Here is a 26,569-nt window from a genome sequence, read left to right on the forward strand (position 1 = left end):
GGCCTAAAATCCCTCTTGAAATGTATAAAAGTTGGTCACCAACTACAAGAAACAGCTTAGCCATCTTTCATACATTTAAGCTTTATTTTTGACCCAATGACCTAGCTAAAAAGCTAATGTTCAATGTTGAATGTTCGGAGATTACGTTATCCAAACTTTGATTTTTATTCATTTATTTTTTGCAGTGATTTTTTAATTGTTATTTTTTGTGTCTTTTTAACCCTTATAGTGATCACATTTTTTATTTTAAATTGCAATTTTTGTCTTAGAAAATATTTGCATCTCTGACGTTTTCTGAACGTCTGTGTGACGTAGAACGTTGTCTGCGGACGTTCAGCAAACGTTCGACCTCCAGCCAACGTTCGTCCATCTTGTTTCATTCTGACATTTAATAAAATTCAAATTTGATTAAATTTGAATTTAATAAATTTGAATTTATTAAATTCAAATTTAATAAATTTGAATTTATTAAAATTCAAATTTATCAATTTTATACCAATACGCATCACTGACCAATACGAACCAATACACATCACTCTGTTAGTAACATTTCAATTTTAATAATTTCAAATTATTACTAGTGAATTCAAATTCGCTAGCAAGGGATGCCCAATGCTGGCCGTATTGACGCAGTTTTTATATAAAATTTTAAAAAACGTTCTTACTATGTTGTAAAATATGGAAACGTTTTAGGCCTTTTTTTACTGCTTTCATTCGGTTTAAACAAATCAAGTCAGAGTAAATATATTCAACACAGAAGCACTCATATGACACTGTAAAAGTTTAAAATGTTATAATGCCACAACCCTTAATGTTCTTTTCCAGCTTGTAGTTACGTCATCTTACCACTAGATGGAACACTACGTTGTTAGAGAAACAATACGAGTCCAAACAGGTTTCATGATAGAATTTAAATGAGGTATTGAGTATCATATCAGGATAAAATAAACTAGAGTGATTCTCACTCTAGGTAGTATACTTTATGAGGTCTTTAGGTGATTCAGTCTTAGCTTGAAATCCTTATACTGAAGGGTAAGTTTGTTCCAGCATCTTGTGTCTTAGGGAGTGTTTTTGTTTCTTTGAAGATTTTCTGTGCAGAAAATGCACAGAAATCAAATCTTCTCTGGAGGGCTGGAAGGATGAACTAAGGGAGAGTCCGAGAAAAATATTTAATATTGATTGAACATCAAGATCCATAATGTCTGAATTAAATCAGTTTTGGTTGTTTTCAAGTCTCTTCAAGCTACTCCACCTTAGTTGGACAGGAAGTCTATGGAAGCCCGGACAGACCTGTCAGATATGACATCAATAGCCGTGACTTTAATCTCTGTATCTCCAAACTGCATGGTGGCTCTGATCTCTCTCCTTTCTGGGCCCGCTATAACCGCTCCTGCTTCTGCTCCTCCCACCGCCCCAGGTGGCACCAATGGTTCCGGTAAGTCTAAGGTTATTGTCCCGCACTTCCGGACGTCGGGGTCGGAGATGTAGGTGACGTCATCTGTGGCGCTGCAGTAGATGTTGATGATGATCTTCCGCTGCCCCACCCGAGCGGGCGTGTAGCTTCGTCGAACGACCTCTCCCAGCGCCACAGACTGGTCGATGGAGACAAAGCGATCGAAGATGTCCGTGCACCACTCGCGGCCATCTTTGATAAGGAGCTTATCCCGAGGGTGCCGTCCCTCAACGAACCGGTTCAGGACGCCGACCCCATAGGTCACAGGGCAACGTCGCACTCTGACCTGCAAGAGAGAAGCCATTAGATCGAGAGTCACAGTTAGCCACTCTGATGCTAACTGGTATCCCTGGTGCTTTACCACAGTGGGATCCAGTCCGAAGAGAACGGCACCCTTCAGGATGGTGAGGCCGACATCATGGGGGATGATGATCCGGCAGGTCCTTCCCAGTGCCTTCTGGACTGCTTTCTGCAACATCGGCGACTCTGCAAAACCACCAACCAGGAACAGGAAGCGTACACAGCGCACCTCTGGCTTCCCCATCAACTCCTCTGTTAGAAAAAGGAAAACAATCATTACAGAGTTGTTATTTTTGAAGAACTTTGCCTTTTGATTACTTTCCCACTGGCTATAAGCTTAGTATTCTATTCCCTAAAGGTCATTGATATAAAAGTTTTTCCTGGCCTCTCAGGTCAGAAAATTTGTGTACTGTAAATCTGCCAAAGGTTGAAGGTATTGTAGGTTTCTGACAGCATCAGAAACCTATAATAGCCAAGCCAACATGACAAGAACTACCCCAAAATCTACACTAGTGATGTAGCGCTACTTTTCTGACTCTTTGGGCACAGGACTAAAGCAAAGTTCACACAGCAGCCGAATGCGACCAATTTTTTCCCCCATGTGTCACAGCAGTCTAAATGGCCCAATTCCCATCTTTTCACATTGTCAAAAATCCGATTTGTGCCCCATCCATATTTGGTGCTAACACCAGACATGCACCAGAATTCTGCACCAGAAGAAACCAGATATGGTAAACCTAGAGGTAAACAATGACTGAAAATGTTATGGAAGAAATGTGTTCCACTCTAAAACAAGTAGAAAACAGTCAATAGTTGTTTCACCCAACCATTTCACAATCAATCATTTGGAGTTAAGGAAACCAGTAGCATTTCCTGATTGTTGTGGTAAGCCACCAGGAAGTTTCTGGATGAAGACATGATGGCTTAGATGTGGAAAATAACAAACAAGTCAAAGACAGTTTCTCTTTCTGTACATGGACAGTGTCTGAATGTTGTCCATGTCTTTCTCACCTATATGTCTGACTATGTTGCTGATGGTGGGCTGGAAAAGTTCATTCATTGCTTCCTGGGTCAGCCGCAGCATTCCCTGAGACGACCACTTCACAATGTTCATGCTAACACAGACAAAAACAGATTCTTGTTGACTTTTACAGACACAACAACAGGCCACAGCCTCAGACTTCCACCCATCAGTCCCACTCACTTGCTCCTCCTCAGGGCGGCCTCCACACTCTGACCTCTGTGCCTCTTGTAGAAGTCGATGAAAGAGAAGGGCAGGGAGATATTCAGGGCGTTTGCTCTTCCTGGCGACGCGGTTCGTTTCCTTGCCTCGAACGCAATCATGAGGTCCACCCAGGCCGCCGGCCGCTTGGCTTTAAAGCTCTGAATGAAGTCCTCGCCAAAGATCTGGCACAGCATGGCTTCGAAGGCCAGGTCGACCCCGACCGCGCCGTACGGACCGCCTGGAAGACGCACTGAAGTTTTGGAAATGTGTCGAAAATCGTTGTCATATCTGGATGGAGAAGTTGTGTACCTGAGGCTTTGTAGAGCTCTTTAAGTGTTCCCTGCGGCTGCTCAATCTGATGAACCGTCAGGTCAACCGTTCCTCCTCCACAGTCTGCAACGACGTACCTGTCACCTACAGACAGGAAGTAGTGAGCAAAAGTCTTCACTCTCATCTCATTTCTTTAGTTTTTTTGTAGTAAAGTGGTTTCTTCATTCTTACATTTGTCTTACAGTCATAAATCTATTCTTTAAGATGTGCATTGCTGCACATCTTAAAGGTGCTTTGAGGTGCTGTTTTTATAGCACCTCAAAAAAGTATTCACATCCATTTAGTTTTTCCACAATTTTTCATATCACAACACAGTCGTGCATGACTAAAAATATTTTGAAAAAGAAGAAATTAAAAAAATTTTTTTTACAGATTCTTTTACTGATAAAGTTGATGTATTTCTACTTTATTTTTTAAAAATCTGAAAAGTGTGGTGTGCACTTGTATTTTGCTAATTGTTTTTTGCATATTGATCTATAAATTTTTTAAAAAAAAATTGATAATCATTTTAGCAGTGTTTTTTGAAAATGTGTTTTTTTTTCCACAGTAAATTTTTTTTTTCTGTCTCTCGTGATGCATTTTGGATTTATTAAATATGTTTTTGAGAAACATATTCATACCTTCCAAAAACATATTCATACCCCCCATATTCAACATATTCTCTCTCTCTCTCTCTGTGTATATATATACACTGCTCAAAAAAATAAAGGGAACACTTAAACAGGTGTTTAACACTTAAAGTGTTCCCTTTATTTTTTTGAGCAGTATATATACGTATATATCACTTTAAGTAATTTTTTCTACGTCAGTTAGGTTTATTTATTTTCCTGTTTTCATAATTTATCACAAAATAAAGGTAATTATTTTCTGTTATTATTAAAACATATGGGATCATATGAGGTTTGATGGTGATTAGAGTCTTGAATATGCCATCCTTAGCAACGAAACTGATTTTCTTTTATTATATTCAAACCACATTTTTATCTCACTGCCATCCCAGAACAAAACCTTAAATTTTATAATACTAGCTTTCGATTTAGCATAGAAATAGTGATATTTGACATATTTGCTGTATTACAACAGATTGCTCTGCTTTCTTATTGAAGGCTGATGAATTTAATTAATGTATTTTCTGTCAATAAAGTTTGTTGCTGTAGTATTACACCATGTGACAAAGTTCAAGCACATTAATGCAAGGCAAGAGTAGAGATCAATCTGAGTGATTTGTTTTTTGAAGGTGTGTCTGTTGTTTTCCCTTAAGGCTCTAAACCAATAAACAACTTCAGGGTTGAGTAACAGCTGAGAGCGTTTATGATGTGCTTGGAGATAAGTGAAGGACTCGATTTCAACCCAAACATAAAAAGACACAGAATGAAATGACTAGATCTGCAAAGAAACAACAAATAAAATGCAAGAGAGGAGGACAAAGAAAGGTTTCTTGTGTAACTGCCTCAGTGGGTTTGCAGAGCAGGGGTAGAGTCCCACGGGCTGGGTCCATCCTGTGTGTGTGTGTTTGGACAGGAAAGAGAGCAGAAAAGGTCAGTGGGGCCACGCGTTTCGTCAGATTGTCGTTACGGTTCGACACAGAAACGATCAAACTCAAATTCTGCCCTGGAAGGATATTTTTTAACACAAAATTGAGATGTAAATCCTGAATATTGTTCGACCCAATCGGAGCATGAGGTTTGCTGGAAAGGACTCTTAAACATCGATTCTGTCTGGAGGGGAAAAAAATAAACTAAACACAACGCACCAGAACGCAGCCCCTCCCCCTCAACACACACACACATGCACACGCACACACACACACACACACACACACACACACACACACACACACACACACACAGAGAGAGAACATCTCTGCATAACATAGTCAGCATGTCGGAGGGTAAAGGTCAAAGCCATCAGTGTATTGGATGTGAGGCGGACTGTCAGACACACTCACCGGTCTGCAGCTCGGACCACAGCTCCCCGGTTCCACTCTCCACCAGAAAGGTCCTGCTGTGTCTGGATCGCCTCAGCTGCTCCCTCGCTGCAGAACAAAACAAAACAAAAACGGTTTTTAAAAGCAGAATGTTGAAAAGTTGATGAGCTGAACAACAACAACTGGCCTAAAAATAATAACTCGTTCTCACCAAGTTCAGATGGGAAACAATGTGTTCCAAGATATCTTAAAGGGATAGTCCACATCTTTTTTTGCGTGATGTGGGTAGGCCTGTCACCATAACAGGATAAATTGTTCCAGAAATTATTGCGATAAACAATAATATTGTTGTTTTGAGACCTTTTTTAAGTGATATAAGGGTAATGACAAAATAATAATGCAGGAGCATATTCTAAAAAAATCTATAAACTTTTAATTCTAGTGAACATTTAACACTGAAACTGATCCTTCAAAAAATGGCTAGTTGAGCCCAAAGCACCAAACTGAAGACTTTTATCATCCAGTTTTTGGTAGAAACAGAGAAAAAAAGAGATAAAAGATAAGGCATGTCAATGGAAAAACAATTGAATTTGTTATAATTTATCATGCAATTAATTGATTGGGGTAAGAAACTATGACGGCATTTATTTCTTCATGTACTGTAATAAATTTATTATAAGAAATTAGATTTATTGTTGTCATGATAAATTCTAATTCACAATATTGTTTTTTTTGTTAAACTGTCCCGATAGTCACGGTTGTTATTTTTATTATTTTCCCAACTGTTCAGTAAGATTATCATTAAATATCAATACATTTGATTAAATGCAGTTACTGTGATAAATTTAGTGATATAAATTACACTTCTGTATGCAACAGGTGTCCTAATTTAGCATATTACAAATGATAATGTTTTTTAAGAGCATTATTTGTGCTTGTGGGGGTATAATTGTCCCACACGGTTACCTAAAAAAGTAATACATGGTTCTTATCATCACTTTTATTTTCTTTTGTCATAATTTTGCTGTTGAATTCACAGCTAACAGAGTCACAGTTCATATAGTTAATATAGGTAAATAAAACGTTTTCTCAATTAACATTAAATCAGGCTTAGCGTTTATGTCAGTTAGGATTACTTATTACTTTTTACAATATCCTAAAATTATGAGAATTGTTTTTAATTTAATCAAATTCCTAAAACATAAACATATTATAAGGCTACCACATTTGAAAGGTCTTTGTCTCTGAGTGTAATCTGGCTTTCTATTTTGCGTTTTAACCATAACCCGTCCTTTTCCAATTAATTGTTCTTGAAAACCCTGGTCAACTTTAAAAAGTACATTTTAAATGTTAAAGGCACATTTTTAGAGACATTTCATTTTTAGACAAATATAGTTAGGATTGAGAAATAAGTTTCTAATCAAAAATCCTCTAAGCATAACTTCTTTTATGATTTTTGTGTCTCATTATTAAATGTTCTTGTATTAAAGGTCTCACGTTTCTAAAATTTTAAATAAAATAACTCGTTTTAAGGCTTTTTCCACTTGACGAAGTGGTGTATGTTTTGATAAAACACATATTACTGCATTCTTGAAATTCCTCGTCAAGTTTATCTGAGGTTTAGACGTTGGTTTAAACATACTTAATGTGTCATTTAGTTACGTTTAGTTCAACTTCTCCATGTTGAGCTCTCGTTACATCTATTAGGAGGGTGTTGGTGTGTAAGAAACTCTGGTTCACAAGGTTGGTGGTCTTAAGAGATCACAAAAAAGTGTAAATAGGGTTCCTTTTATCTCAAAATATCTGACCTGTGTATCATAATTGTAGAAAAAAAAATCAAAATAGAAATTATTCGATGTTTAATGTACAAAATATGGATTAAATTTGTGGCTTTTATGTTTTTATTTTAATCACATAACGATACTTTATTGGTTGCCTGGACTCTTTCCAGCTGGAAGGAGTCACCACCACTTTCAGAGCCTCACTTTGCTTTTCTGGTTGTCAAACATTTTTTTTCTTTCCCCATGTAAACACACTTAAAGTATAATCACTGAAGAAATTAAGACAAAAGCAGCTCAGTCAAAAACATAAACACAGCCAGCTTCAATCTGCCTGTAAGTGCCCAAGCCGAAAAGCTTGTTAATCATATTAAACCAAACGAATAACTTTAAATCGAAGTAGAATGGCAATAGGGTGAGTTTTGGGAAATTAAGTTGCCCAGGTTTCAGTTTCTCGATTTGCTTCGACGACTGGTGGGTTAGAGAACGGAGTGCTGGTCAATGAAAACAGAGTACGCTCAAACACACAGCTGGAGAAGACGAGATGTTCCTGACGGCCATGTTGGAAGACAATATACCACCAAGAAGTTAGTTACTGTGGTTTTAAAGACTAAATATACATCGAATGAATAAAAAATAATTAGAAAAATGACAAAAATAGACATTCTGAGATCTTTAGGTTATATTTGGATCCAGTCGCCAGGATGTATGCAGATAATTGAGTCTCTACCTATAATCCATGTGTTGATCAGAGTCAATGCAGAATAAACTAATTTCTTAGTTTTAAAGATAATTTAAGTTGTCAGTGCATTCTGTTAATAAATAGTTCAAACAAATCATGAAAAATTTATAAACAATAACATCCAGCCTGAAAATGTTTAAATCAAGTTTGTTTTTTGTAACAAATAAAAAAAAGGGTTAAAGGTTTTCTTTAAGCTAAAACAGGGCCATAGGGTTTACTCAAAAAAAAAAAGATTTGAAACCTAACAAAAAGTTTGAAACTGAAATAAAAATTTAAAACTGAAAAAAAATTGAAATGGGAAAAAAAAGTTTTGAAACTGAAAAAAAAACTTTTCAGATTTAAAGTTTTTTTGAGTTCCAGGGTTTTTTTGTGTTAATTTTATGAAGTTGCAGATCCTTTTTATTCTTTTGTTGTTTTTCTTTTGAACAAACTTTATGGTTCCTATTTAGCTTTAGTTTTTTTTTGTGGATGAGACTGTGGAGAAGCTTCAGCACACATCTGTCAAACTGAAGGCCTGTGGACCAAATCTGGTCCGCCATAACTATTTCTGTGGCCCTCTAGACTCTAAAGAGCCATGGAAAGTGGACTTCAAGAAAACAGTTTTGTGTTTTCATATTATTTTATTAGTCAAATCAAATCAGTATCTACATGTATGGAGACAAATTACTTTGATGTAAAGTATTATTTAATTTTTAGACTCACTGAATGCAGAGAAAATGATGTGAGTTTGACCTCTGCTTTGTGTGAAACTCAGACGAAACCGCACATGAGAAACTTCTGAAAAAGAAATCAAAACAAATATTCTGTGTTTAATGTTACAGGATTGTGAAGCTGTTGAGCAACAGCGTCTTGAAAGCAAAGATTTATTTGAATGGCCGCCTGTGTGATAGTGAGTGTGTGTGCTTTGTAAATGAAGCCGAACGAAGGCCGACTGAAATCACGCAAGCTTCGATTTTATGTGTGTGTTTTTGTTCAAGAGCGACAAGCAAGTCTGGAAACCATTTACATGAAACTGCAGAAGAGAAAATGTACATGTGCTTGTTTTTACGGCTCCCCGGCGCTAAATTTGGACACGAAATGAGGCGGAAGGACTACTAAAGATAGCAGGAAAAAAAAGGAAGAAGAAGAAGATGAAAAAAACAGGTCAGTGATGCCAAGTTTGTGTGTCTGTATTTGTGTGGGGTTGATTTTTTTTTTGTCCTTTTGGTCCTGGGAATGGGACCGACCTCAGCAAGAAAATAAAGTGAGAGATTGAAAGAAAAAGCGAAAGAAAGGAGAAAGCGAGTGAAGGAGAGGGAGAGTGACAGGCCAGGAGGGGGTGAGATCACAGTCACGCTGCACCTTGTTCCAATTACAATATCCTGTGTTTAGAGTGTGTGAATGTTCTTTGTGTGCATCTCGCTGGCTGCATATGTATAAGTGGGCCTTTGCAGGGGATTTTGGACGGCGTGTTCTTTGCCCGCTGAATTATGCATTGCTGAAACCCCCTCTGAGTTTCACATTGTGCTTTTAGGACCTAAAAAGTGTTTTAGTCCTGCAAACAGAGGCAGAGTTTGAATCCAGCTGAAGCTTGAAAAGCTTTTTACTCTTGAATATGCAAAATGTTCTCCTTTAAAGGTGAACTATTATGCTTCCTTGAAGAGGTTATAAAGGGTCTATGGGCTGTACAAAACATTTCTTGAAAAAATCCTTCTCTCTCTCTCTCTGACACACGAACTGGGCTTCCTAAAATCCTCAAATTAATAGAAAAAGTTCAGCAATTAATATTTATAAAAGGATACTGTCCTCTAAAGCTAAAAGGTGACCTATAATGCTTCCTTGAACAGGTCAGAAAAGGTTTATGGGTTAAATTCTTTTGCACCAAATCATTCTTAGATAATTAGATTTTATTCTGGTCAGTTCTATTTTGAGCTGTTTTAAAGCCTCTTGTCTCTTTAAATCCAGATAAGCTGCTGCTGGCCATGCTCCCCAACTCAACGTTTACACTTACAGATGAAAATGGCTGTAAATAGAGGTGAAATTATTTAACCGTACATCTCTGAAAAGCATAAGCGGAGCCTCCTGCACAAGCAACAAGAATGCAGCAAGTGGTTTCTGGATGGCAAGTCAACTACAAAACACTTGTCTTTTCCAGCAGCCATTGTACAGCGCTTACAGCGATAAAACCAGTTGACCAAATGTGCTGGAGCTCAGCTTGTGTTGCTAGGTAACCAGGCTGGGGTTGCTAAGTTACGGGACACCAGAATCCCCTGATTGGGACACTATGTTCCAGAGGTTTTTAAACACCAAAAACATTAACCTATTGCTAAAAATATACAGGAGGGTTCTTTTTTAAACGCTTGAGCTGTTTTTAGAAGCAACTGAGATCAAAATGGAGGTTAAAAAAAAATTTGCAAAATGTTTTTAAAATTAAAAATGCATCTGTTTCAAACAAATAATAAACATATACATGTAAGTGTATTGAACCAAAAGGTTTAAACCAGCCATGCATTTTTCTTTATGCATTTCTTTCAAGGAGCCAGGACTACCTCTTCAAACATCAACACTGCAGGTAAAAGTGGTTCTTGCATTAATGGCGTCCTGGGTTATTATGTGCCTGTAGAGTTTCCTTCCACTTCCTAATTATCAGCCACTTGGAGTTGAGCTATCACATAAAGTCCCAAATAACCTGCACTGAGGTTTATGAGAGGCTGAAGCTGTTCATTTTAACCCAGAATGAGTGGTTATTTAGAAAAATAAACATGTAAAAGAAAGTCAAGCTTTTTAAATGAGTGTTTTTAAGAATTTTAGAAGAAATGTAACATGACATAATCTAATCATGTGTCCTTTCTTTTGCTATTTCTGATTAAACTCCTACATTGTAAGATTAGAGTACTGACTTTAGATGCAAATTTAACTAAACTCCAGAGAAAGCGTCCCAGGCAGAGTGTAACGTTGATTAGAGGGAGCCTTCGGATGAACGCTTCTTCTTTCTGGGAATTCTGTGGTCTGTTTAAACACAGCTCTTCTCCTCTTTCTTCCTCAGCTCATGAATCCGTTTCTGCTTCTCTGGCAGCTCTACATGAAACATGTGTCCTGTTCAAAGTGGTTTGTCTTTACATAACCTTCCCCGAAATACACACACACACACACACACACACAACACATCTGGAAAGCCATTTGAGGCAAGAACATGAGCCGCATCTGAGGTCACGTTTTTCCCCACGACTCTTTGTTTCTCCCCAAAAACAAACAGTGAGGTTTCATGCTTATGCTAATGAAGAAAACTCCTGGGTGCCGCTCCACCTGCCTTGTCTGAAGCTGGAGTCGAAGGGCCGGGTTCCGTCCAGGTCCAGGCCGTTTGTGATTGGCTGCAGGCTCAGGTCGATCACCTGGTGCAGCCGGAGTTTCCGACAGTAGATGGAGGCGGCCTCGGGCTCCAGGGCGATGAGGAGCCGCTCAGGGCAGTCGGGAGACACCAGTCCAGCCTGGAGGATGCAGAAGAGACGTACAGTATACTGCGACATAGAGAGACCAGCGCATACAGAGATGCAGTAGCCTTATTATGCTTCCTTGAATAGGTCAGGTTGGGCTGTGGGCGATACAAAACATGCTCACTACATTTTATTTCCCACACTAAATCAATTTTAAATGATGAGAATCATCTTTGAAAAGCAGAAGTGGAGCCTTCTGCACAGCCAACAAGAATACGTCAAGTGATTTCTGGATGGTAAGTCAACAACAAAACACATGCTGGAGCTCAGCATGGGTTGCTAGGTGACGGTGCTGGGCTCAGTTGGGGTTGCTAGGTAACGGAACAAGCAATGCCTGCAGAATGTGACCTAACAATATGGAGGGTTTTGAAACAACTCAATTTTCAGACACCAAAAAACATGAACTTGTTGCCAAATTAATGGTTAGGTATATATATATTTTTTCACTTGGCTGTTTTTAGAAGCAGTTGAGACCCAAATGGAGCATAAAAACATGCAAAATGAGCTGGGTCTTTGTCCAAACTGGGTCATCAACAAGGCAATGATCCCAAAGAGACCGATAAGCTTTTTATTATCGCTGCTACAGGAAGTTCTACAATCTACCAAATGATAGGGTGTAGATAGTTTTTCTTTGAGTATCCTTTTCGCTTATAGGTCATGATAAAATGTTAACTAAACAGAGCTGTGTTCTTCACACTGACCTTTGGATGGAAAAGAGGAGAAGTTTCAGAGGTCAATAGAAAGAAAAACAGTGACGACACTTAAAAAAAAATCCCTTTTCACTAAACAGGTTTAAAGATAAAAACAGTCAAACTTGACCTGAACTGTTTATTATCTGTTAGGATGAAGGATTTAAACGACTTGTATAAGTATTAAACGTGATGTTATGGGGCGTAAGGTTGAGTAGGCTGTAACAATAAGTTTGTGTCTGTGCAGGGCGGGGGTCTGCTCTCTACTTCCTGTGTTTGTACGCCGGTCTCCCTTATTGTTCGCTCCTAATGACATCACCACCAGCAGGAAGCACACACGCCCCAACAGGCCTAAAGCCAGGAGCCAGCGCAGAGCATGTGTGGGCGGGTGTGTGTGTGTCTATTTGACTTTTCATGAACTCACCTGAGATAGAAGCAAGTGGCAGAAAATGTAAATGATTCATTCTGTGTGTGGAGCTTAGAGACATCAATGATTTTAACAGTAAGAGGTGCAGAAAGAGATGCAGAGCTGCATGAACCTTCTGCTTGATGCATTCCTGTGCATGCATGCGCACTTCCTACATGTTGGTCTAACACGTACACAATAAGAAAGGGTGTGAGTATTTTCATAGGGTGACATACAATCACAGACAAAGCCAAATGCATTCTGTAATCTGTGTAAAGAATCCTTCATGGGAAAGCTAATCTGTCTTTTATCCCAGGCTTTCTTTCCAGCTTGATGTTTTCCTTCCTTATTCTCCCTCTCTCACTCAGACATACGAACTGGGCTTCCTAAAATCCGCAAATTAATAGAAAAAGTTCAGCAATTAATATCTATTACAGGATATTTTCCTCTAAAGCTTAAAGGTGACCTATTATGCTCCCTTGAACAGGTTAGGAAAGGCTTATGGGTTAAATTTGTTTGCTGCCAATCATTCTTAGATAATGAGATATTAGTCTGGTCAGTTCTATTTTGAGCTGTTTTATGGCCTCTTGCCACTTTAAATCCATCTAAGCTGCTGCTGGCCGCAACCCTAACTCGAAGTCTACACTCACAGATGAAAATGGCTGTAAACAGATGCACAATTATACATCTGTACATCTTTGAAAAGCAGAATTGGAGCCTCCTGCACAACCAACAAGAACGCAGTAAGTAGTATCTGGATGGTAAGTCAACAACAAAACTCTTGTCTTTTCCAGCAGCCATTGTATAACGCATACAGTGGTAAAACCAGCTGACCAAGCGTGCTGGAATTCCACTGAGGTTGCTAGGTTACAGGGCTGGGCTTGGCTGAGGTTGCTAGGTAACAGTGCAGAGTCAGTGGAATGTGACTTAACAACTGAAAGGCTTTTAAAATGGCACATTTCCCAGACTCCATAAAACAGTTTAGTGATTTTTTAAGCGGTTTGACTGTTTTTAGAAGCAGTTGAGATCCAAATGGAAATTCAAAAATGTGCATAATGTTAATTTTACATAATACGTACCCTTTTAAAAAAAGACTTTGTCTGAGAATGCAAGCTGTTTGTTTTTAGAAGGATAATTAGTTTGGAAGGATGATGTGGAGGGAAACCTTCCCACGCAAAGGCAATGTTTTTTTTAATCTGAGGAGGGGTTTGCTTCGACATCAGACGTGTTGCGATGTCCTACCAGGTACACTGCCTCTCTCATGAACTGCTTGGCCGGTTGCCTCCACACAGCTGGGACGGTGATCACCCATCTGATCTCCTCTCCTTCCAACACCGAAGACGACTGGTCCTTCACCTCCTGAAACAGAACCTCCAGTCACCTCCGAGTACCACTGCTCCCTAGATCTGGAAACACGGCGACGGACTGTGCGACGTCGCGTTGCCTTGACGACCGAGGCCTTACCTTCAGAGCGTGTTCTCTGAAGAAGCGCAGGGCGTGTGCAAACACCTCGATGGCCCGGACCTTCCGACCGTTAACAGCCTCCAGCTCCGTCTCCATCGTCAAGTCCTGTTGAGACGTAGGAACCACAAGCTTTATTAGCCCCCAACATTTCTAAAACAAAACCTTGATTGGATATTTGGGTGGATTAATTCAAGAGTTCAATAACGATTGATTATTAATAAGAGGCCAATTATTCAGTCGATTCCCGGTCTGTTGGAGTAAGGATGCTTCTAAAAGTTGCAGGTTGGAAGTTCTCGAGGACTGGACTTGAGCACCCCTGCTTTAGACCATCAACTTTGTGAAATCATGCTTGACAACTGACACTTCGTTTTTAGATTTGAACTCTGCTTGGTACTTTGACTGTATCAAGCAGAGTAGGAGCATTTGTATTGATAACTGCTCTTACTTTGAATCTTCCATTTTAGGTTAAGCTTCAGATTTGCTGATTTCAGAGTTCTTATTAAACAATAATTATACAATTTTCTAAATTTAAATTCATTTGAGGGTGACAGTTTAACTTAAATGGTTGAAACTTTGATACAGTTGGTTGTACCAACAAGGAACTAAACGTGGATAAAGTTCATATTAGGTGTCTGAAATGGCCCAAACCTTGACTTTATTAACAATTTGTGGACAATAATTGAAACGCCAGTAAATAGATTCTACCAGAAGCTTGTTTAAGGCTATGAAAAGTATGTGTCTGAGGTGAAACTTGTGGAGATACGTCAGTCTGGGTGTGTGTTTATATTTGAACGTGACATATTTCTTGCCCATGATAGATGCCCATGTAAATTTCTGACCAGAACTGTATGCGCTACTTACACTGGTGCTGTGGATTTTCATTTTAAATTTGTCAAAGTAGAGCCAGTGCTGGGCCTCCTCCGGGTCTAAGTCATGGTAGAAATCCCGTGCTGCAAACCCAAAACTGTGGAAACGCAAATCAGGAGTCAGCAGCAAACATGTCGGGCTCTTCTGATTGGCCACTCCGGGATCGCCGCCCTCCCAGCGCCTGCACAGAACGACGCAGTGACGTAAATGGGAGTTATAATAAGTAGAAATGGTATAAATGGGGGGAATATAAGCAGATTCTTACTTCATCATATGTATGGCTTCGGAGTCGTGCGTAAAGCTGAAAGCGTAGCCGCTGGAGGTCGTCCCAAAGTCTATGGCGATGACGACAGAGAAGGGACAAGCCATCCTGGGTCTGACCTCCACCCTCTGCCACAAAAAGAGACAGGAGTTGTTAATGTAGTTATTCAGATAGACACTAGGGGGTGCTAAACCCTTTTATCGCTGGACAAGAAAAGTGCCCTTTTGAAATTTTTTTTATTTTATTTTACTGTGATTTGAGTGTAGCTGAAGACAACATATGGCTACTGATTTGAAACAAATATTTATCTGTGATGTTCAAGCTGGTTTTTATTTTAACAATATTTTAATATGATATAATATGACAATATGACTTGACCATGTCTCTGGTCAAGAGGGCACAGAAACGCTTGTATTTCCTGCGGAGGATGAGAAGAGCACACCTGCCCCCGCCCATCCTCAAGACGTTCTACAGAAGCACCATAGAGAGCATTCTGACCAGCTGCCTCTCTGTGTGGTGTGGAGGCTGCAGCGCCTCCAACTGGAAGAACGTGAGGAGAGTGGTGCGGACAGCAGAAAGGATCATCGGGGCCCCCCTTCCCTCCATTCACAACATTTCATCCCAGCGCTGCGTGTCCCGAGGCCGAAACATCATCAGTGACCCCTCACACCCCCACCATGGACTGTTCTCCCTGCTGCCCTCTGGAAAGAGGTTCCGCAGCATCCGGTGCAGGTCCACCAGGTTCCGAAACAGCGTTTTCCCACTTGCCATCAGACTGCTGAACTCTTAACTGGACTGCACTCAAAATCTGGTCTCCACTTCATACCTTGCACATGTACAGAGCTAAATAACTTCTATTTTACTGTCAGTCCTGCACTTTATATTTTATATTCATATTTATATTCATATTTTATACTGTATTTTATTGTATTCTGGAGTAACCTCACAACATTGGAACCTCAAAACATTGTCCTGAGCCGTATGCAACGAAATTTCGTTCTGTATACACCCTGTGCATGCAAAATGACAATAAAGTCAGTCTAAGTCTAAGTCTAAGTCATTTATAACTGCTGATTGAGCTATTTGGTGTCAGTAACTGGGTTTCCATTTATAAATTTGTGCAAAACTTTGTTGATATTGTGCTAATGTAAAAAACAAACAAACAAACAAACAACAACACAATTTCCCAATTAAATAACAAATGCAGTTAAAACCACACGTCATTAAAAAACATGCAGCGCCACCATCCTCCTAAAACTTCCTGTCGTCTTCTTCACCAGTTTACACTGGTTGTTGACCATGTGACTTGTGATGCAAAAAAAGTGTTTCCATTGCAGTTTTGTGATATACGCTAATTTTGACATAGCCAAAAAAAAAAAAAAACCCCACCTCATCCTAGAATAAAAACCTTTTATTGAAAAATGTGACATGTTTTCGTTAAGAAAATGTATTTTCGTAATTCCAATTTGTGCGATTACATGGACAAGAGATGCAGCTAATGTCTCGTTTGACCATAAAATTCCACGTGTGAAATAAAAGGAACACCAGTGTTCCAGAATATTACAGTTTATGATTATCTTCACATAACCTGTGGTCACTAGATTGTTCCTGAACATCATAACCAATTTCCTGAGGGGGGCGGTTTTGGTGAAATAGTTTGAAATTGGGAAGAACTGGGTTTTCCCACTTGACATTGATTCTTAATACTCAGAAAAACTGATTTGGAGGAGATGAAGGAGGCAAATAATAAGCTTTTGGAAATCCTTGACCTTAATTGTGGTTGAAAACAATTTTGATGAACTCCACCAAATCTGAGAGTCAGAATGATGCCAGAGGTTTACTGCTACAAAAAGCAACTTGCAAAGGGACATTTAAAGGGATGTTACGGTGTATTTTCCAGATTAATTTTAGTACTTAGATTAGATTAGTATTAATTTTCCAATTAATACTGCAATTTTATAACACAATCAAGTAACCATGCTACCTTCATTTGTTATAAAAATGCTGTATGACTCGGCGCTTTGAAATTGAGTCTCTGTCTCTTTAAGAAGCTCCTGTTCTTTGCCTTCAGCAAACACGAGATTCTGCCTTCAACACTTCATCACAAAATGTTTTTCCATTAAGCTTTTTGAAATGCTTTGGACTGAGAAGTCGATATTATGATATAAAGCTCAAAAAAGTTGATTTTACATAACGCCCCTCTTTCAACTGAATAGAATTAATCACAGTTTTTTTTATAAGGTCATTCCATCTTGAAAAATGAGTTCAAATGCATAATGTACAACCATTTTTGTGATTGCTGAACTTCTTTGCTGTGCACTTCTTTTCCCTAGATCACATTCCCGTTGAAGTACTGGTTTTCATGCTTATTCTCGACTGTAAACTGAGAGCTGAAGCCTCATGTGACCCACTAATAACAGGTAGAAGCTCTATATAAAGAGAGAGCAGAGAACAGGAAGGGTGTGTGGCGGTGAGAGGCTGCTGGTTACCGGTGAAGGCGAGGGCGTGAGCGGCGTGATGCTGCAGTCGTTCCTGGCTGTGGCCGGCGAAGATGGAATGGATAAACTCCCAGCTGCAGAAATAATAGGAAATTAAGAGATTAATAACAATATCTAGCCATATAATCACAGAATTACCACAACTAAAGGAGATTACGGTAAGAAACAAGAAAGCGCCGCAGTTCTTTAGAAGTGAGTCTGGATAATTGAAATGAATGAAAGTCAGGAATGATTGGAATGTCACTGGAATCCAAAGTGGGTAGTGTACCCCGGTGGGAGTGGGACGACGAGAGGTCAGCACGCCAGAGGATGCAGAAGAAGTGACTCATTTCAACCAGGATGAATTAAAAAATAAAATAAACGTGGGTCTTACCAGGAATCTGCAGATTTGAATCCAACTGGACCTCCTCAGACATTTTTACAGGAGCCAGGGTCTGCGGAGAATGGGACTCACGTTAAAACAACAACAAATTTAAGATGTTCTTATTGAAAAGGTTTACTTTTTACAATATTCTGTTCATGACAGAGACTTTAACGAGAAAAACCAACAAGTTTAAGCATCAACCATAATATTGTGGACCTTATTATCTTAAAACCCCCCCAAAAAACCCATAAAGACTGTCTATGTTTTCTAAGAAAAAGATTTATTTAGTTCTTACAAAGGTGGAAGATTACACACTAAGTTTTACCACATGTTGTGGTACTACTGTGATAATAATAAAAGTGATAATAAAAACTGTTTACTACCTCTTTTTTAAGTATCTGCGTGGTTGTGACTGTTAATTACTTCTTATCCCACAAACACAAATACTGCTCTTAAGAAACATTCCCATTTGTGACGCGCTACTTTAAGACACCAGCCACATGACAAAGTGCAATTTCTGTCACTAAGCTGCACACAGTAATTGTCATATTTTCCAATTTATTGGTGTTTATTGATATTCTCATTGAACACAAAATTGTTTCTTTGAATAAAAACATGATTTCTTGGAATCTATTGTGACAATATTAAATTAAAATTCTTATCATGATAAGAAATTGATCACAATAAATGCTAAACATTACAATAAATTCCCATGTTTTTCATGTCAGCATTCCAGACCTTTTTACACATAAAAATACTTTTTTTTTTAGACAAAATTACAGAGCATTACTTCGATGGATATCTACACATTTCATTTTTACTTATTCAACTTTGGGAAAATACTCAAGACATTTTTTTTCCCTCAAACATATTGTCATTTTCTTATTTAAATAGCATTTTTACAGATAGCATGTTTGATTTTGCTAATGCAAAAAAGTAGTTTATTTTCTACTGCTCTACTGGTTTGACTTTTTTTGTGCACACATAAAACATCTGTGTGTGTGTGTGTGTGTGCGTGTGTGTGTATTTAAGTCTGCATTTTATGCACCAGTAAGTGCTGGTTTTCCTTCCCAGCTGTTCTCTTTGTTGCTCTGATGGTAAAACCAGAGAGAAGATAAAAATGCACATGGGTTTCATTATTTTCATCCTATCTCTTCTTTCTTCCTCATAAAAATCGCTGTGCAGAAAGAGATGCACTCTGGCGTTTAAATACTGTACTACTACTTGACTTGATCATGAAGTTGTGCAGTAAACCAAGAGGATAAAAGCTCCTCTAGTGTCTTCTGCAATGCACCAATTACAACTGAGTTCTATCAGTTTGACATCTTTGCATTAAAAATGCATTAAAGTGTTGTTCGTTATTACATACATTGGCTCATAAAAACAACTGGACAAAATTCCTTTGTTCTCTTAAACAAAAGCAGAAAAGGAATCAGAGGTTTCAGGTTTCAAGTTTTCGTGCCTGTCTCTTCACAATCAATAAACTTTTACTGCAGGACTGCGAGTGCATGATCAAAAAAAGTTTCTCCTACTTAAATTGACTTACCACTTCAAGTACTTTGTTCTTTTTTCTGAAGTTTTTCTGCTGGACTGTGAGAAATTTTCCTAAACTTTGGAGTTCTGCCTCCAGAGAGCGAGAAAGATGGATGGATAAAGGACCAGAGGAAAAGCGCAGCTGGAAACAAGAGGATGCTTTTCTGGAAAGCTGTTGTTAAAAAAGTAAGACCTCCCAAATGTTTTGCATGCAGAGTCTCCAAAACTGGATGTTAAAGGAATCGGCAAAAAGCTGCAGGAAGAAGTTTCTTTTCTCTGGGTGGAATTGTGATTTGGCTTTGCAGCCCCAGCCAAGCGCTCCGTCTCTCTGCTTTGCAAATGAATGTCAGAAGAAAAAGTGGTGACACACACACACACACACACACACACACACACATGAACCAGTCACAGGAGTGGGAGGGCTATGTCAGCGCATACGAGGGGGAATGCTGGGGGATTTACCTCAGCAGAGTGTAAGTCAGAGACGGAGGGTGGATTCTGACGCTGGCTTTGTATCCTGCTCCAGTAATGTTGCTCTCTCTCTCTTTCTTCCCATTCGTTTAATTACCTCTTCCTGTCTTCACCTTTCCTGCTTTGTTTTTTTTTTTTTAAATATCTTTTAAACATTGTTTTCAAACCTTTAATCTTTATCTCTCTCTTTCCTTGATGCAACTTTCCCTGTAAATGTGTCAGACAAAGGCAGGAAGCAGCCAGGTGTGTTTGGTCAAACTTGGGGTGACCTTCACGGCACTTCTCCAGTTTTTCACTGTCACGTCTGACAGAATAATGTTTAATGTCACTGACGGAGTTGGAAAGGTTGACATGTTTGATTTCTTGCTGAAAATGCATTTTCTTTTAATCCAATGATAAAATTGGAAAAATGGATGGATATTCAACAAAACCTTCACTGCAAAAATATAAAATCTTACCAAGTATTTTTGGTCTAGCTTGCAAATGTCTCAGTAAACTTGAAATAAGACAAACTAACTTAGAAGTAACTTTTCAGCAAGATACAGAGGCTTGTTTTAAGTAAATAATTCCTTAATATTGATAAAAATGTTCTAGTTGCATTGGCCAATAAATTAACGTATAAGATGGGAAAAATGTCTCGTTATAAGTGAAATAATCTGCAAATGGAACAAATACTTTCTCATTAATATTAAGAAATTATTTATTTAAAACAAGCCTCCATATCTGGCTGAAAGGTTACCTTTAAGTAAGTAGTTTGTCTTATTTCAAGTTTGCTACAATATTTTCACTAGGAACTAGACCAAAAATAGTTGGTAAGATTTTGTGTTTTTGTAGTGGGATGGCGAGTTTTGTTGAATATCCAGCCTTTTTTCCAACTTCCTTTTCAGCAAGAAATCATATAACACCAAACATTTTCTCACTTGTTAAACTTCCAATTAAACATTTTGTGTTTTTGCAGGGTTATCTTTTTTTCTCTGTTGGTCTATTGGCTCTACACTGTCATATTTGCCTTGTGAATAGTTTTTACAATTCACGAGGTAAAGGCAACTTCAGTGCTACTTGCTTGTTTGGTTTTAGCTTTTACAGACATGCTTATTTTTCGTCTTGAGTTTTTTTTTTTTTTTATGTCTGCATTTGTGTGTTTTCAGTAGATCTGCAGAGATCTGAACCGCCAGTGTTGTTGCATGTGTGTGGACACACAACGATAGTAGTGGTAATCCAACTCTTCGTTGGTAAAAAGCAAGCCAGATCTTTTTATTATGTGAAATAAAAGCCCCGGGTATTTATATACACACACATACTGTATGTTCACATACACTCAGCTTCTTCATCTTGTCAGATTTCCAAATCGAATTAGAGTGTATCTGTGTGTGTGTGTGTGTGTGTGCGTGTGTGTGTGTGCATGCGGGTCTGGAAGTCATTACCTGGCACCTCTCCCCCTGTTGACTGAAAAACCAAGAGGCCCCATGCAAAGCCTGTCATCACCTCTTTCGCTCTCTTCTTTTCCTCCATATTGTAACGTCTTTTATTGTTTTATTTTACTGGGCAAACGTAAGGATGTCCCAGTCAGGACTTTTTTTTGTCCCTGATCCTAACTTCACTCTGCCTGAAGTGGCCCAGAGTTTGCTTGGTCTGAATCAGAGTTTGGTTGCTAATTCACACCGGCCTTTCAAGATAAACAAAGTAGATTTGTTTGTATTTTAAATAGGGCTAAGCTAAGCACAGGGAATTCTGGGTAAATACAATCTAAACAAAAGTGAGAGTGTAGTGCTAGCAGGAGAAATGGCTAGTGATCTTTTTAAAATCCTACAAACACTAAAATTTGACAGCACTCTATTTTTTGTTTGCATGTTTTGAAGAAGGAAGTTGCAGGCATGTCTTCTTCTGCAGTGTGTTTGTGTCATTTCCTTCAGTGGTCCGTGGTGCAGCGCCACCACAGGTGAGGAGGTAAACAGGTTTCTCAAAGTGTATGGTTTGTTTGACAATGTACCAAATGCTGCAGTTTTGGTCCCCAATTGAACCAAATCTACCAGGCTGTCAGGCGTGAAACCATCTTAAGAACATCTTAATAGATGTCGCTACTTCTTCCTCGAATATCAGTTTGTCACGGAGAACCTTTAAAGACCTGGAGTTGCTAAATATAAGGAAGTTAGAGGAAGTTTGCTACTTTCTTTGGCATCCATCCTGATCCTATCAGCAGCACTGCAGATCAGCTCCTCCATCACCTCAGTCAGGATCTGGCTCCTCAGTGGACACTCAGACACAGGAAACTCTGCACAGGAAGAGATGGGGTCAGGTGACAGGAAGGAACCCCCTGTGTGACATTCCTTTCATGAATTCAACATTATCTCAGGGACTCTGGAAGTAATCCTCCAGCAACGGAAACACACCCATGCCACATGTGCACAAACTCAAACACACATAGATGCTGCCTGGCACTTTCTTTAAATAGCCCAAAAATGTCAACAGAAGCTTGAATGAGAACTTGTTACTTCCCAAGATAGCACCAGACGTCACTCTGCGGAAACAAGCGAAATGCAGTCAAAAGTTAAAGGTGACCTATTATGGTTCCTTGAACATGTTAAGGAAGGTTATTACATGGGTTGCACAAAGTCATTCTTAGATAATGAGATTTTTGTCTGGTCAGTCCTGCCTATTTTCGAGCTGTTTTAGGGCGTCTTGTCACTTTAAATCCAAATAAGCTGCTGCTGGCCACGCCCCCTAATTCAAAGTCTACACTCACACATGAAAATGGCTGCAAACAAATGCACAATTATATAACCGTACGTCTTTGAAAAGCAGAAGTGGAGCCTCCTGCACAACAGACAAAGATGTAGCAAGGGGTTTCTGGATCGTTAGTCAACAACAAAACACTTGTCTTTTCCAGCAGCCATTGTACAGCGGTCAAACCAGCTGACCAAATGTGCTGGAACTCCACTTGGGTTGCTAGGTGACAGGGCTGGCGTTGCTAGGTAACTGCACCAGAAACAGACACATTCTTGCAGCTTCTCGTTGAAATAAATTGGTATGGAAAAAAAAAAGTTTCTTTAGCCTGATTTTATTATCTTATAATTATTTATTTGAAAAATTTTCATTTTGGTCTTTACAATTCCAAAATTCTACATAACTTTATATTTTGGTCCATCTGATGATGTAACTTTTAAATATTAAATAATTGATATTTGATCAGACTTCTTACCAATACTTTTTTTTTTTACTCTTGAGTAATTTATTGGATACCTTCTTTGACTTGACTAAAAATATGATGAAGTAGTGCTACTCTTATTTGAGTAAAATCGTTGGGTACTCTACCCACATCTGCATGTGTTAGAATGGTCTAGTCAAAGCCCACACTTGTTCCCATCTAGAATCTGTTTAAGTTTGAGCGGCTATGGAATTAAAATAGGATTTTCTGTTTCTAGATGAAGCAACATGGCTCCAAATATTCCTGCAGAGAAACAAGTTTCTACACAGAAGTAACTCCAGACAGTTTGATAAATATAATATCTTATGGTTCAACTATTGTTTTTCTTAAATTCACGTTAGGCCTGTTGCTTAGCAACTCCACTGAGGTGAGTAAAAACAAAAGACTGACAATAATCACCTGTGTGTGCAACAATAAGGGGCTTGTGCAGAAATTAAAGAAGGTATTTTTGTACGTTTGGGTGCAAGTGAGAGGGCTAACATGCCACTTCCTCTTTAGTGTGCATTCTAGGGGTGTGTCGTCTCCCCCAGTGCATATTCACGTGAATGTTTGAGTCGTACTGTACAGCCTGGGGTGGGGAACCGGAGCCACAGGAAAGAGCTGGAGGTACACACACACACACACACACACACACACACACACGCACACACACACACACACACACACACACACACACACACACACACACATATTAAAACGTGGCTGTTCTTTGACTTGGAGTCTGGGCTATTGTGTCATAAAAAACAGTTTTAGCAAGCAAGAGAGGGGAACAGGAAGGGAACTTTATGATTTATGATTCGACTGCAAAGACGAAGGAGGAAATTTATGGCGAGGGGGACTGAAGGGGATTGGAGAGCAGTGAGGAGGGGGTCCAGTGTGTGGAGAGAAAAACTGGGAAAAGCTGAAGAACTGGATCCATTCTTTAGTGAACTCTGATAGTGCAAAATTTAGCCACCACCAAAAATAGGACTTTGTTGTAATCATGGTTTGATTTTTGGTTGTTTTACAAATAAATACAACAAACTCCATAAGTGTTTACATACATGTTGGTGTTTTTACAATCAAGCAAAATAGCATTTCCGCTCTTATTGTACATTTGTTTTGCTGCTGTGACATACTGTATTGTAATTAAAATGTTTTTTTTTATGTTAAGTATAAATGCATATTATGTATGTTTCTGAAAATGTGATTCGACTCAGTTGCACATCCCTTGGATTTCTAGAAACTGCACAATATCTTCCATTACAGTCTATATTGTTGGTATTATTGTTAATTTCATTTTTTTATATATTGTTTTTAACACTTAAGAAATTTTGTGTGAATCTTTATATCTGTTGCTGAATTTTCCCTTTGCAGAACAATAAAGGTTGTTTCTCTTTCATTCTAAATTTTGAGTTCATTTGTATTTAGCAAATGAACTCGGTACATTTGCACCAGCTTTGCTGCAACACAGAGCATAATATTTTCAAGTTGTTCCACAAATAAAAATGTGATAATTTAGGTACATGTTTATATTAATTTCCACCTGTGATACATTTGCAGAAGCAGCTGAAGGAGTTTTGGGATACGTCTTTACAGGCTTGTGATTGGATTCAAGCAGAGCTGATGCAGAGCTAAGATAAACTGGCATTTCACTTTATTTTAAGAGATCTGATCATGAATATTTGAAAATCTAAAAGGTTTGATAAATAAATCCCAGCCTGGATAATTCATGTCTGATCAGAGCTTCTTCAAAATGCAGATTGAGATTCATGAAACTTTAATTTTATAAGTAAAGATGCAAGTGTAAAAAGGTTCTTTTTCCACAAGATAAATAACATAACATAATATAAACAAAACAGCAAGAGATTTAAAGGTACTTTTTATGTCAGAAAAGTTCATTAGACAAGATTCAACTGGCTAAAAGAGGGAAGAAAATAAGCATTAGGATAAATCAAAAGAGGTTTCAGCAAGAAAAACTGTTCTGGCAAACATTTATTTTGAAAAGGCTTCAAGTTTGTTTCTATTCTTCACATTTTTTATGCATAAAATCTTCATTAAAGCCTGAAAAACACCAGATATTTCCCAGATAGACTACATTAAACATGCAGCTGCAGCTCACACTCAGCTTACACGCACATATGTGTTTAATCACACATTCCTACAGCTTTTTGTGCAGGGACACATATCGCAGGACGCTGTGGACAGATGATCTGCAGGCACACACACACACACAGAGGTTTAAATTTAGACTGACACTCAGGGGAACATCTGGCATTGTTGAATTTAATGTCTGCATCTTTTTTCGACACACAATACAGGCATGTACAAAAAAAAAAGCAGCTTCAGAGACCAAGAAAAAGAAAACAAAGAAGCTGAAACTCAGCTGCAGAAATTATTTACATTTAGTTAAGTGGACCAAAGAGAGTCATGGAAATTTTTCTTTTAACTTTGTCAATGTTAAATTAGAAATTGGGATGACATTGCACTTTGATGAGGGTCTTTGATATTTCTGTACTGGCCTCGGACTGAATGGAGCTTGGAGAGAACTAATACACATCTACTGTACGAATTCTCCTCTGTGATCCAGATTTTAAACTAAATTATACCTCTGCTGGTGCAGTATGTCACCCACAGTGTGTGCTACAGTCGCCCTCCACTGTGATTCGGGAGTAATGCATCCATCTGATGCACTGCAGCTGAAAAATCAAAAGCTGGCATCGAATGCAGTAACAATATTCATTATGGACTTTAAAAAAAAAGAAATAATAAACCAGAAAGTGATTCTGACCTTGTAGTCGCTACTCTGCTCTACTAATAAGAACATATTGAATACGCTCAAGATAAAAAAAAAACAACTCTCTTTAAGACAACATATTTTTTCAATTTTGTTAAGAAAACTTAAAATAAAATGCTTATGGTTATCTCTGATAATAATGAAAATGATTATAAGGATAGACATGCACTCAAGTTTAAAAGTTTTCCTGAACTTTTGCCCCACAAAATAAAAATGTAAGAGGGACACAACCCAGACTCTACAGCATTTCTAAAAGAAATGCTAGCATCAATAGCAAATATATTTACTTACATGTTGCTTTTACTTGTATTCAGTAGGTGTTTTTGCAATCTGTTACATTTTTAAAATCCATATGCTTTGTGCTTAATATTTTTAGCATTTAGGTTGATTTCTGAAGAGGCCCTAAAGACCCCAAACTTGCATATTCGTGACCACACGTGGTTTCCCGACCCCAACTTTTAAAATTACTGCTTATAAAAGTATCCATGCGTAACTTTTATCCCTCTTTTCATTCATTATTCCCCTCCCTGTCTCTCGAAAAAGCACAGTATTGGAGCTTAACGTGTAAAATACACGTAAGACCTCCTTAAAAAGGGCCACGTCGTCAAATACAAACTCTTCTGATCACAAGAATGAGCGACAGGAGCAAAAAGGACGATTTTGTTTACTTACGTGAATGGAGAAGTAAGGCGGGACCTGTCTTCAACATGGACCAATAGCGTGGCGAGGAGCTTTGATCAACGTTCATTTCAACCAATCAGTGAAGGGTAGCGGGCTACGACACTGTTTTTTCCTCTCAGCGCTTA

General features: G+C 38.6%; 1 protein-coding gene across 3 annotated transcripts; it reads right to left on the reverse strand.

The window, feature by feature from the left end:
* Nucleotides 1-696: 696 nt before the first annotated feature.
* hspa12b (heat shock protein 12B) lies at nucleotides 697-26,549 on the reverse strand. 3 transcript variants are annotated; one of them, XM_028037825.1, is made up of 16 exons: nucleotides 26,436-26,549; nucleotides 21,950-22,054; nucleotides 19,325-19,398; nucleotides 17,788-17,848; nucleotides 17,406-17,488; nucleotides 14,920-15,044; nucleotides 14,649-14,835; nucleotides 13,788-13,892; nucleotides 13,566-13,682; nucleotides 11,045-11,222; nucleotides 5,257-5,343; nucleotides 3,288-3,392; nucleotides 2,958-3,216; nucleotides 2,765-2,868; nucleotides 1,815-2,005; nucleotides 697-1,739 (listed from the first exon to the last, which is right to left on the reverse strand). In XM_028037825.1, the coding sequence occupies exons 1-16, from the start codon at nucleotides 26,509-26,511 to the stop codon at nucleotides 1,254-1,256; spliced, it is 2,343 nt and encodes a 780-aa protein (XP_027893626.1). In that variant the 5' UTR covers nucleotides 26,512-26,549; the 3' UTR covers nucleotides 697-1,253. The 3 variants fall into 3 exon arrangements, with proteins under 3 accessions (XP_027893626.1, XP_027893624.1, XP_027893625.1); XM_028037823.1 differs by lacking the exon at nucleotides 19,325-19,398; XM_028037824.1 differs by lacking the exons at nucleotides 21,950-22,054; nucleotides 26,436-26,549 and having other exon boundaries at nucleotides 19,325-20,186.
* Between the last annotated feature and the right edge of the window lie 20 nt (nucleotides 26,550-26,569).

The sequence above is a fragment of the Xiphophorus couchianus genome, chromosome 14 (assembly GCF_001444195.1).
Source record: "Xiphophorus couchianus chromosome 14, X_couchianus-1.0, whole genome shotgun sequence".
Lineage (NCBI taxonomy): Eukaryota > Metazoa > Chordata > Actinopteri > Cyprinodontiformes > Poeciliidae > Xiphophorus > Xiphophorus couchianus.

Excerpts from the sequence above, each read along its gene's own strand:
- hspa12b (XM_028037825.1), bottom strand. The coding sequence starts at position 26,511 with ATGAACGTTGATCAAAGCTCCTCGCCACGCTATTGGTCCATGTTGAAG. Across the intron at positions 13,893-14,648 it reads TGAAAATCCACAGCACCAGT|GACTTGACGATGGAGACGGA; the intron begins GTAAGTAGCGCA and ends ACGTCTCAACAG. Across the intron at positions 13,683-13,787 it reads TCAGAGAACACGCTCTGAAG|GAGGTGAAGGACCAGTCGTC; the intron begins GTAAGGCCTCGG and ends GTTCTGTTTCAG.